The sequence below is a fragment of the Rutidosis leptorrhynchoides genome, chromosome 3 (assembly GCF_046630445.1).
Source record: "Rutidosis leptorrhynchoides isolate AG116_Rl617_1_P2 chromosome 3, CSIRO_AGI_Rlap_v1, whole genome shotgun sequence".
Classification (NCBI taxonomy): Eukaryota; Viridiplantae; Streptophyta; class Magnoliopsida; order Asterales; family Asteraceae; genus Rutidosis; species Rutidosis leptorrhynchoides.
Window position 1 is genome coordinate 684,796,127 of NC_092335.1, and position 12,518 is coordinate 684,808,644.

The following is a 12,518-nucleotide window of genomic DNA, read 5'->3' on the forward strand; positions in this document are numbered from 1 at the left end:
TTGGCTTTCCCTGGAAGTTTCATCAGCTACAACATCCGTTTCCACCACACAACCTGCATAAACGCCAAACCAATGCCCATGTGAAATTGTGGAACCGCTAACGAATATCCCTTTCCATGGTGGCACGAACACACCATGAGGATGACGTGACTTCAGAAGAATTCGTCACTCTCCGTAACGACGGAGACAATGTTAGCATCTTTGGAGCCATTTGCCGGATTAGCTCTACCGGGACAATTAACCCTTACATGCCCAGTCTTCTCGCACTTCCAGCATGTCAGATTCTTTCTAGAGTTTCTCTTCTGCCTATCCGAACACAACAGTACCGTAGCTTCTGATGACGAGACCCCGTTACCTTCCAATCTTTTCTCCTCGGATAGGAGCTTGCTAGTAACATCTTCAAACTTCAACGTTTCTTTCCCGTACATTAGAATAGGTTTCATGTGCTCATGGGACGATGATAAAGATAATATCAACCTCAAAGCTTTATCTTCATCATCCGTTTTAACTCCAATAGCCTCCAGTTCCGAAACAATACCGTTAAGAATACTTAGATGATCTGAAATCTTTGAACTCCCATCCATACGCAGAGTATGAAATTGTTCTTTAAGACACAACCGATTTGAGATGCCCTTGTCCTGGTACAACTGCCCTAGTTTAACCCAATGCTCATTTGCCGTTGATAACCTGTGCACATTTGCAAGCACGTTCTTTGCAAGACACAAACGAATCGCACTTGCTGCCCTCAAATCCATATCATCCCATTCTTCTTCATCGAACTTACTGCTAGAATCACTGCCAGAAACAAAGGTGGGTTTACCTTTCAACGCCTTGTGTAAACCGGATTGAATCAACACATCCTTGACTTGAACCTGCCATAAGCCAAAATTGATCCTCCCATCAAATTTCTCAACATCAAACCTCATTGGACTGAACTTCGACATCGTATCCGTATCCTATAAACAACACTTTCTCTGATTTTGCTCACGTTTCGAATAGCCAAAAGATGTAGCAGGTAGCCAGGACCCTTTAAATCGGAAATCCACAACTCGCCACTAACAAATCCAACTATTACTACGAATCAGAAAAAATATTGTCTAACCAGATACCCTATACGATCAATAGAACTCGTTTCTGATGTGGACGATCCACTCCCGTGGCAACCACAGAGCATACTCCGACTCCTATAACCGAGACCCCCCGTCAAACCTGACTCTCTGATACCAGTTGTTGGAAAAATTATGGTCTCACTAATTCCCACCACCCAGCCCAACAATAACAGTAAAGAAATAAGAACACCACAACACAAGAATTTAACGTGGAAACTCCAAAACAGGAGAAAAACCACCGGTCTCCAAAGAGAGAAATTCACTATATCACAAATTGTTACAATGATATAGACGGCTCTCTTAAGCCAACTACACTCTCCAAAATATTTAACTAATACAACTCTCAAACAAGAGTAAGAAAGAAAGAAATAATCAAATACTTAAAGTGTATTGATTGGTGCAATTTGGAAGTAATCCCATAAGCTCCTTTTATAACCAAAGAGATTACTTCCCACTCTTTCCATCCACCGATGTGGGACTAAGCAAAAAACATTTCTTCTACTAGCCAAAAATCAAACCAACAAAAAAAAGAGGAATAAAAAAAAAAAAAAAATCTCTTGTTTTGCAACGTTGAAGAAGATTGTATCGGCGATAAAAGTTCTAAGCCCAAGTTCTGCTCAATCCTTAGGCTAAGCAAAGCAAGCCACGGCGTAACAGAAAAAAAAAACGCTACGGAAAAGGAAACGCAGTCAAGCAATGCAACCAAATCAGCGAATATCATTCTATTCGGTGCAACAAACAAAGAAAAAAAAATTGTCACTTTTGTTTATTTATTAACTCCAGTCCAAACTTTTGCGATTTCGCCGTTCGGACTGCGGGGGAGTGTTAGAGTATTAGTATTATTGGCCCGACCCGATTGCATTGTGGGCTCGGTCCGTTAGATTTTCTAGGGTTATGTACTCTATAAATAGAGGCTACTGTAATCAATAATATACACGGGGTTTACATTGTTTAACAAAATGTACTGTATTTTATAACGTGGAAAAAAAATCGTTTTTATTACAAAAATGTTTGGGACGGTAATGGTATAACGTGAACCGGTTAGTTGTAAAAAATTCAACTTCTAAAGATTAAGTTGGGTTCAGCTTATCCATTATGTATTTTGATTAATACTATCCACAATATCCATAAGACCATAACCCGCAATTGGACCACCATGATTACCAAACCAAGAGTTTAGACTTGAAAGCAAAGTGTTTCCATATGTAACTCATTAAAATATATATAGATCCCTTCAAAGCTTTCTTCACATATTTTTTTAGTATATATAACAAGTGCAAGCATTCCAAATGCAACAAACATCAAACTTTCACAATGGAATTCAAAGTTACCAAATCCAATGGAACCTTGGTTCCACCTTTTGAACCAACACCTTCTGGTCTGCTTGAACTATCACGTATCGACAGATTACCAGTTCTTCGATGCAATGCACGAACACTTCATGTATTCAAGGCACTTGGACCTCTTGGAACTGCACAATCCATCATACGTGAAGCGCTATCCAAGGCATTGGTTCCTTACTATCCTTTAGCCGGCCGTCTTTCTTTAAATGGTCCCACTAATATTGATTGTACTGGAGATGGTGTTTGGTTTGTTGAGGCATCTGCAGATTGTAGTCTTGAATCTGTTGGCTACTTTGAGGATGTCAAATCTATTCCTTTCGAAGCCTTACTTCCGTCGCATCCTTCTGAAGATCAACGCGTTGATCCCCTTGTTTTAATGCAGGTACATACCTATCTATAAATTTGAGGATAAATGATAACAATTTTTGTGGTGCTAATGTGAAACCACATTATTGAAATAAAAATAATTGGTGGTGCTAGCTATATGCAATCTTGTGAGTCGTTTTAACCCAAAAACATGTTCATTATGGTGGTATATATTGACCTTATAGGGAGATTTACCGGATTCGTTCCAGACCTCTACCCAGGAATACTGCCCGAATGAATGTGTTCCCGGGTACAGTCGATCGGGTTCAGGTTTCCGCCCGAACGTGTGTGATACGTGCAAATGATGAGGGTCGTTGAAATAAATGATCTACTGATCCCAAAAAAATCGCCGTTCAAAAAAAAATCCACTTATTTCCTTATTACTCCAAAACCAATTAAGGATAGAGTGGGTTCTCAAGTGCTTATATGCATACACTAGTTTATTTTTAATTTTCGATGTGGGATGTTGGTTTACACCCATTAACCGATTATTTCCAACATCTTACGCGCAACTGTAATTTAGATCTCGCAAAGTCTATAAGTCCATATGATCCTATATATATACATTTTAATAACTGCACGTGATCAGTCCCAAACTATCTCAAGATAACCTGGTGGTTAGGGTCATGATATTCTCATAAAATTCTCAGGTCCTCACTAGCGTTATATCTTAGGGTTACCAAGGAAAATGGTCAAAAATAGTCACGAGATAACTCAGTTAGACTACAAACAACTGAGTAAAAGTAATCCCCATCCCAGTTCCTCGGGTATCCTAAACAAGGAAAACATTAACGTGTTCAATCCGTAAATAGTATTTAAGCTCTAAGTTCAATAGTTTGTACCTTAACATGAATTTATGTTACATCACAGATAACAGAATTTGAAGGTGATGGTTTTGTAATGGGCTTAACATTCTGCCATACCATATGTGACGGTCTAGGAGCCGCACAATTTCTTAATGCAATCGGCGAGTTTGCTAGAGGCGTTAACCCTCTAACCATCACACCCGTATGGCACCGTAACTTTCTTCCACAACCACAACTTACACCACCTCCCATCAACTTACCTCCTCCAAATTTCACATTCCCTGATTACCAACTCGAGCAAGCCAATATCGACATTCCACTAAATCATATCACTCATCTCAAACTAAACTTCATGAAAGAATCTCAAAAACATTGCTCCACTTTTGAAATTGTAGCTGCCATGTTATGGAGAAACAGGACACTAGCAATGAACTTAGGTTCTGAAAATATGACAATGAAGCTTGTGTTCTTTGCAAATTGTCGTAATCTAGTTGATCCGCCTTTACCAAAAGGTTTTTATGGAAATTGTTTCTTCCCAATGACTATTAGTGCAAGTAGCGAAAATCTAGCACAAGCAACAACTGTGGAAGTGGTAAAAATGATACAAGAGGGTAAAACCATGTTACCGAAAGAATTTTCGGATTGGGTTGAAGGAGATAGTAGTCTAAAAAAGGAAGATCCTTTTGCAGCCCAATTGGGGTATGATACATTATTTGTATCCGAATGGGGTAGACTTGGATTTAATCAAGTTGATTATGGAAACGGGCCGCCGATTCATGTGGTGCCAATGCAAGGTTCGCCTATTATACCCGCGGCTATTGTGGGTAGCCTACCGCGCCCAAGTGAAGGAATTAGGCTCATGACATGGTGTGTTCAAAAACATCATCTTGAACCACTTTTGATTTCTATTTCTACAATATCATCTTATTGATTACTTGTTGGTTATTGTGGTTGCCTTATTTTCTTTTTTCATTCATGGTTTGGACTTGATCAAATTTGAGTTTCATTGCATGTGAAAAAAGATTGTGTGCATGTCATACTGTTTTGATTTTATGTAAAATAAAAATGAAGGATGGAGTTGAATGTTTGGTTTGTGAAAAATGAGTACCTAATATCATATTATTTTAAAATTATTATTAATATTATTATTATTATTATTATTATTATTATTATTATTATTAATTATTATTATTATTATTATTATTATTATTATTATTATTATTATTATTATTATTATTATTATTATTATTATTATTATAAACTTAAAAGTTTTAAAACTTACAAAAAATTAGTGGAAAGCCTAGAGACAATCTGGGTCCCCACACCTCTAGCAATAGCAAAACCTATCCTAGTAAAAATATTATTATTATTATTATTATTATTATTATTATTATTATTATTATTATTATTATTATTATTATTATTATTATTATTATAATAATAAACTTAAAAGTATTAAAACTTACAAAAAATTAGTGGGGAGCCTAGAGACAATCTGGGCCCCCACACCTCTAGCAATAGCAAAACCTATCCTAGTAAAAATATGAGCAGCAGCACCGGCATCAATATCTTGCGCCATCGAACTCTTCTGAACCCGCTTTAGCAAAGAAACAGCATCCTTTTCTAATTCCCCAAGGGAAGAAAATGAGAAAGGAATGAAACCATAACCAATCGTCTGACAGCTAGATTCGTACTTGACCCGCTTCCGACGAGCCGCATCAACCACAGCACGTCCAGGGACAAAGTCAGAAAGCCCAAACTGTGTCAAAGGAGAAGACCCTGTCAAGTCAACACAAACATCGCGACCACAATCTCAGGAATAAAGTAACACATCTGCAGGTCTGAGGGCCCTGTCGTTCCCTCCAGACAACCCAATGTCAACCTCCTTTCTCGCTGAAATCCCAGATCGATAACAAACATCAACATGGGAATCCCGAACAACATTATGTCGATGCTTAATACCCACCATACCAGCACAAGACACCGCGTGATCCCCGAAAATATCCCCAGTAAAAACCCTTGAACAGGCAGAGCATGCCGTCGAGATAGAGAACAATGGAACACTCAACCGGTAGCACAACACACATCGGTAAGTCTTTGCGTTCATCGTCTGACCCAACCCCAAAATAGGGACTGCCCTTAGCCAAGCAGAGGTGTGATCACCCTGCTGCGATTTCCATAAGGCCGATTGTCGGATAAAGTATGATTATTTAACGTAAAAACCTCCTAGAATGACCAAATTTGTAAAATTGACTTGGTAACGCAAAATCAAAAGAGCAAACAAGAGGGTATTATTCAATGACAGGATTTTGTTAAAAAAAAAAAAAAAAAAAAAAAAAAAAAAAAAAAAAAAAGTGACATATGCACTACAATCATTTACGTTGTCAAAAGTGACTTTTTGGTGTGTAAATTACTTCATAAACGACGAAGATAAAAGACGTCACAAAGAAAATCATCTTTATGGCTCACTAGTGGACCAGTAATTTGACCCATTGTTTTAGTAGGTTTATATTATTTATTTATTTTATAAAGACTAATACAGACCCAATTCCAATTATGAGTGTACTTGGAGTCCAATAACCTTTTAACTGAACCAAACTTTCTACACAAACTACTTTTATATTTTATATTTATATTTATATTTATATTTTATATTTTTACAAGATATAAGCGCCCGTTACACAGGTACCCTTCAGCAAACAAATTTGAATCAAACAAATTTGAATCGTAAAATGTTATATCAATTAACGATATGATAAAGACATAATTTTTTCACAACCAAATATACATTTAAGAGCCTGTACGTTGCGCGGTAGCTTAAAAAATAGTATTTAAATGCGTTACTATTGGCACTGATAACCTGCATTACATAATTACAATGACGAAACTAATCACTAATGAAATTGAACTGATCAAGTCATTATATTTATTGAACTGTTTTGTGACAACCGGAACCTTGTAATTTGGACGGAAGGTTGGTGTGGTGCAAACAAAGTGGCATTTGACAAACATGACCTCTTCCAATAGTCCTCCAAGTGAACCACATAACAGTAAATTCATCATACAAACCTATTAGATTATGCATTAATCAATTTGTTGTTCAAGATATATGCAAGTATACTAATACGTTAATGTTGTTACAGATTGTATGTTTTATACATTAAGTACTCAACTGAACGTCTTTTGTTACGTGTGTAATATATGGATATACCATAAATTGTGTTAGTGTGTAGACATAACTGACAAAATAGGGAAAAGGTGAAGTATTGGTAACAATCACCTGTTGATGATCTGAAACATACACCTTGCCAATTTCCCCCTCAATTAGATCTTGCCAACATTTTTCTCCTGAATATATGACAATTAAAAACCAAAATCATTCAACGCCAAGATTAGGGAATCTTAATACATAGAAAATTGTTGCAATCTTGAAACTAACAAACCTTCTTCTTGATTAACTCGGGAGCAAATTTCATAGCTTCCTTCTGTAGACTTCCATCAGGAAGACGATGTCTTCTGACTACCAAATCATAGAAGGGCCCATCTCTACAAATACACAATATGGAAAACAGTAAATGGATCCGAAATTACTTCTCATTGCTATGTTACTTGTGTAAAAAATTAAATAAACACAGTATGCCCAAAAAGTAAGTGGGCCAAGGTTGTATCCCATTTAGATACTTCATGTCAAAGTAGTTCAAATGCAAAATGATGTAATTATATACTTCAAAAATCAACAAAAGATAAAAAAGAACCTATGAACACTAAGAAACAAAGAATAATATATACCATATTTTCATCATCAACACTTCCAGTAAATACAACCATCAGTCATAAATATAAACATATCATAAATATACAACCTTTGAGTTAAAAAGTCAGATTCATAATATACAACCCATTTGAGAGAACAAAAAAAAAAAACAGATTAAGTATAACAGTTGAGAGAATATAGAGAGAAATGTGTATATGATATTTTCAATCGTGGGTGCAGTTATTTAAGGGTAAAACTGAATCAGCTATTTAAGGATATTTTAAATATGATTGAAAATCAGCAATACAGTTGTGAATAAGCTACATTTAAGGATAGAACCGATGTACACACGTTTTAATTGAACGTGATTACGGATTCAGCGATTTAGCCTTATGTTTGTTTTGTTCACCGATTGAATCATTGAGATTTAGGGTTTGTATTCGATTGGTTGTAGAGACGAAGAACGGTTGTAGAGACGAAGAACGATGGGAGTTATTAGGGTTTGTTTCGGGTGGGTTGAAGAGATGAAGATGGGAGTTATTAGGGTTTGTATCGGGTGGGTTAAAGAGACGAAGAAGGAGAAGATAGAATGAGGTTCGATTTTTTTTTTTTTTTAAATATTGGTAGCGTGGCATGCTTAGGGGTTAAATGTAATTAGGAGAGTGATTAACATGTCAGCACTTGTGATTAGGAACTGCTAATTGTCTGACACATAGGATTTAAATTCATGATTTATAAGATGTAATAATAGATAATAGATAGATAATAGGTAGATTTATATTTTGTATCTATATATAAATTAGATTAAATTTATGTTTATTTTTGTGATTTGATTGTTTTATCTATAAAAGTTATTATGGTTTAGCTTGTAAAATTCTCTAATTTTTTTTTTTTTTTTTTTTTTATTCCTGGTCACTATCAGTAAATTTGATGAAAATCGACATTTATGTTATGCCAGTCAAGACAAACTAAGTATATTACCATATTATCTATTAGACAAAAGTTATGAATAGTATCGATGGCATTTTCGTGCTTTCACTTGTCTTTTCCATTTTTTCCCCTAAAAAAGGCCTTCACACTTTGTTCAAAAATTAAAATCGACCCCCCAAACAGGGGGTAAAGTGTCAAATCAACATTTTCATTAAAAAATCTTAAATAAACTCCACTCAAATATTCAACAGGTCATATCTTCTCGCCCGCAACGAGTTAAATTTTTCTGACACCATCGTTAAACCCGAAATAACTTTACGAATACAATGTCACTAACTATACGCAAAATGGACGTTTTTTAAAAAACGCTAAATATTTGAGTCCATCTTTCATACACGTTGATTTTTTCCTCACGGCCGTAACTATTTTCATCTATTAACAACATATACATATGGGTCTTATTATTTTTTAAATAATTATTTAGTAATTTTTTTGATATTACTCAGTAAGTATTCTATTCTTAAATCATACGGAGTATTAATATAAGCTAACGAGTTAATTGCGTTAAATTTTAAAAATAGCGAAACGCGGATATACACATATATGTTAAATTAAGATAACATTTAAATCTTTGACGAGTTATACCTTTTCGTTCGACTCGAGTTGCGCTTCAACGACATCATCATTAGCCACAAAATAATTTTGCAAAATAAACGCAATAAAATACATTGGAAACCGAACCCCGGCGCGAAGCGAGGGTTAAAAAACTAGTTATATACCATTAGACAATGAGAATAACGAGGATTAATGAAATAAAAAGATTAAAATGAATATTTTATAAGGATCTCTTTATAATATCTTCATGATAATTACCTGTTTTAGGAAATGAATTTCAAATCTTACATTTTAATAGATCATTTCAATAAGTGAACAAAATTTAAAAAAGATCTACCAGGTTACAAATTTACAAAGATATATTCTATACAATAACTGCTATTATTATACTTTCTTGGCCTATATATACACCCACAAATCTTGGTGGAAGCCTTACACATAAAATATTCATTTAAAATGACGTTTACAAAGGCTAAAATGGTGACAATGTTGAGTATGCTTATTCTTTTCTTCTCTTTTTGTGTTCTATTTTCGTCGCCGGCTAATGGTCAAGGGCCTCCATCGGCATATCAAGTGCTACAAGACTATAACCTCCCAGCAGCTCTTCTTCCGCAAGGTGTCGTTAGACATAGTTTGAATCGTACTAATGGTCAGTTTTTGGTTGATTTACCCGGCGTTTGTTATATTAATGCATGGGGTTTTAAGATAAAATACAACCCTACAATGACTGCTGTGATTTCACAGAATCTTTTAAGTGATGTAGATGGTGTGAGGGTGAAATATATATGGTTTTGGGCTAAAATCATAAGTGTGTTTAGGTATGGGGATATGATCGAGTTGAGGGGAAAACTTTTTGCGCAATGGTTTAGCATTAATGATTTTATATCGAGTGCTCAATGTAATAACTAGTTGGAAAGTTTATCAAGATTTGAAGAATTTAGAAATTACATTGGTGTAATTCAGGACGAAGTCATCTATTAACTAGAAATGTAACGTTTAGTTACTTTTTGTCAAAATATAATGATTAATGATATTTATGATTTTGTTATACTCTGTATTTCATTTTATTGATTTCCTAGAGTGCCTACTCCATGCATGCATGTGTTCCATGGTCGATAGCAACAATAAAGATGTTGGGCAAATAAAATGAAATAAAAAAGGTGGCATAAAATATCTGATATGGTCAATAAAGTATCCAATAGGATGGCATGTTTGCTTTTTTATAAATGATAAATGATGTGTTATATAATGACTCCTAAATTGCAGCTAACAATCTGATACAATAATGTGGATTCAAGGATGGCGTTTTTTAACCTTCTGTTTATAATCTGTATCGGCCCACTTATATTTGGCCCACCCATTATATAGTATTAGGCCCATTGTACATATGTATTTTGTTATCAATAATTAAATTTTATTTTATTTCTTTTCAATAAAAAATAAAAAATAGAATAATGATTGTAGAAGTAGTCATTATAGTTATGTATCTATCTAGGAATTTAATAATGAAAGGTTACGGTAAGACTATAAGAGGAACAGCTAGCTCATATATTCTTGCTATAAGGCCCCCACATTTTTGTTTCTTTATTCATGTACTTATTGTGTTTCGTTACCTATCAGCTAATGTAAAACTTGCGATTATGTTGAATGACTTAATAATTGGTGTTTTAATATTTTTTTGTTAGAGACAGTTTTAATCTTTATTGGTTGCACATCAATGATGTCCATAAAAAGGTTTGAAAACGTTCATTGGTAGAGGGTATATCTCGGTTAGATCATGTATATCTTGATTGATAAATTACTAGCACCCTTCAATTAAACCTTAACAAAATAAATTATATACTACTACTAGTATATTTGTTATGCAAACCCTAATGTTACAAAATAACAATACGAACAATATACTCATACTAGGTTTTGAGCCGTGCAACTCAAAAACGGTTTAAAAATTGGTATTGTTAGTTTTCATGTTTCTTTTAACATTCAATCTATTTGAGATGTTCTTGAGTTTGTTACTTTTTATACAAATATTGTTGACACGACTCCTTCCGATGATATCTATTATTTACATAGTCAGAATGATCACGAATATATATTATGCATATAATTATATGACCATAAAAAGGCTTAAGTTCAATTTGTATTTTGGTATTTTTAACTAACTTCCTGCATTTCCTTAATCAAAGAATCTGCAAGTGGAATTCGGTATTGCGAGAATTATTGTAACCAACCAAAAATCTATTTTATTTAAGTTCGTAAGTGGTAGTAATTATAAATGTGTGTACTAATTATTTTTTAAATAAATTGAAATTGATCTCATAAAATTAAGCTCATTAGTTACTCCGTATTTATTATTAATAAAAATGATGATTGACCAATATTCTTTAAATTTGGATGTAATTGATTAATCATTTATTGTATAAAAATATCAAATTATTAAATGTTACTAGTTTATAACCCGCGACTTCGCGGGATTATGCATAATGACTTTTGTAATTAGTTTGATTAATTAACGAAATATGTCTAGCCGACTAATATTTGCATTTTATGAATATGGTGTACGTGTAGTTTATTGTATCTTAGTGATTTAATATAGCATATTTCATGTTATATATGTTGGTTGTCATTCTTGTTACTCATATTTTAAAATGATTTTATAGGCCACCCGATTTCTTATTTTGTTTCATAATACTAAATTTGACTAAAAAAACATTGGAAAAATACTAAAATGACACAACTACATATGTTTTTATCAACAAACCTTCGTTATGTTGTTTTGATTTCTTTTATATACAAGAAAATTTGTGTTTTCTTTTACATATTTTCGATGTTTTTAAGGCAATTTTGGTGTATATGGAACAATATAAAAATTTAAGTGGCCTAAAAATCGTTTTATTTATGGGTGCCTTACAATAATAAAATGATATATTGGTGTAACCTCAGGATATATAATCCAAATATAAAACATTATTAGTTATACATAATACAACATAACTAATATTTATAAGATCAACTTTACTACTACGTATTTGTTTTCATGCAAGACAATGTGTGAATGATTAGATTTGAACAACATAAACCAATTTGTTTGTGAATTAAATACATCAAAATATGGCAACAATACTTTTTCTCTAGTGCATTAGTACAACTTTTTTCTTTTGAACAATGAGCATCGGTACAACTTAGAAACTCACCTGCGCAAGATTATGATATATGATTTTGTACCATCAAATAAAAAAAGTGTTACTTTTTTTAAACGATATTTATATTATAAAGCACCAAAGGCCCAGAGAAGGCTCGCAATCAAAATGCAAAGCCTGCAAGGAGCAGGCGCAGCAAACTCCAAAGTCCAAACTAAATAAAACACCAATTAAACATTACATAGCTTAGATTAAAGTACTAAAACATGTAGCACCTAAATAGCAATTTTGACAGCTTCATGACTTCTTTAACCCTCTTGGATTGAACTTCCACTCCTCTAAAGATATCACCCATTTTTTCCTCCGAATAGTGATTCACAAATGCGCTAGAGATTTAGTGGCTAATAGCATATCTTCCTTTAGAATTGCAAGTCGTCGATCAGCTGAGTGATGTG

The 12,518-nt window shown here is 33.8% G+C and overlaps 2 protein-coding genes across 2 annotated transcripts; both read left to right on the forward strand.

Annotated features, from left to right (window-relative positions):
* The first annotated feature begins 2,384 nt into the window (after positions 1-2,384).
* Positions 2,385-4,710, forward strand: LOC139899460 (acyl transferase 4). The gene is made up of 2 exons (XM_071882287.1): positions 2,385-2,834; positions 3,689-4,710. Exons 1-2 carry the CDS (start codon positions 2,424-2,426, stop codon positions 4,553-4,555), a joined length of 1,278 nt encoding a protein of 425 aa, XP_071738388.1. The 5' UTR covers positions 2,385-2,423; the 3' UTR covers positions 4,556-4,710.
* A 4,669-nt stretch (positions 4,711-9,379) lies between these two features.
* On the forward strand, positions 9,380-9,832 carry LOC139902691 (uncharacterized protein At5g01610-like). The gene has a single exon (XM_071885296.1). It carries the CDS (start codon positions 9,380-9,382, stop codon positions 9,830-9,832), a length of 453 nt encoding a protein of 150 aa, XP_071741397.1.
* Positions 9,833-12,518: the final 2,686 nt, after the last annotated feature.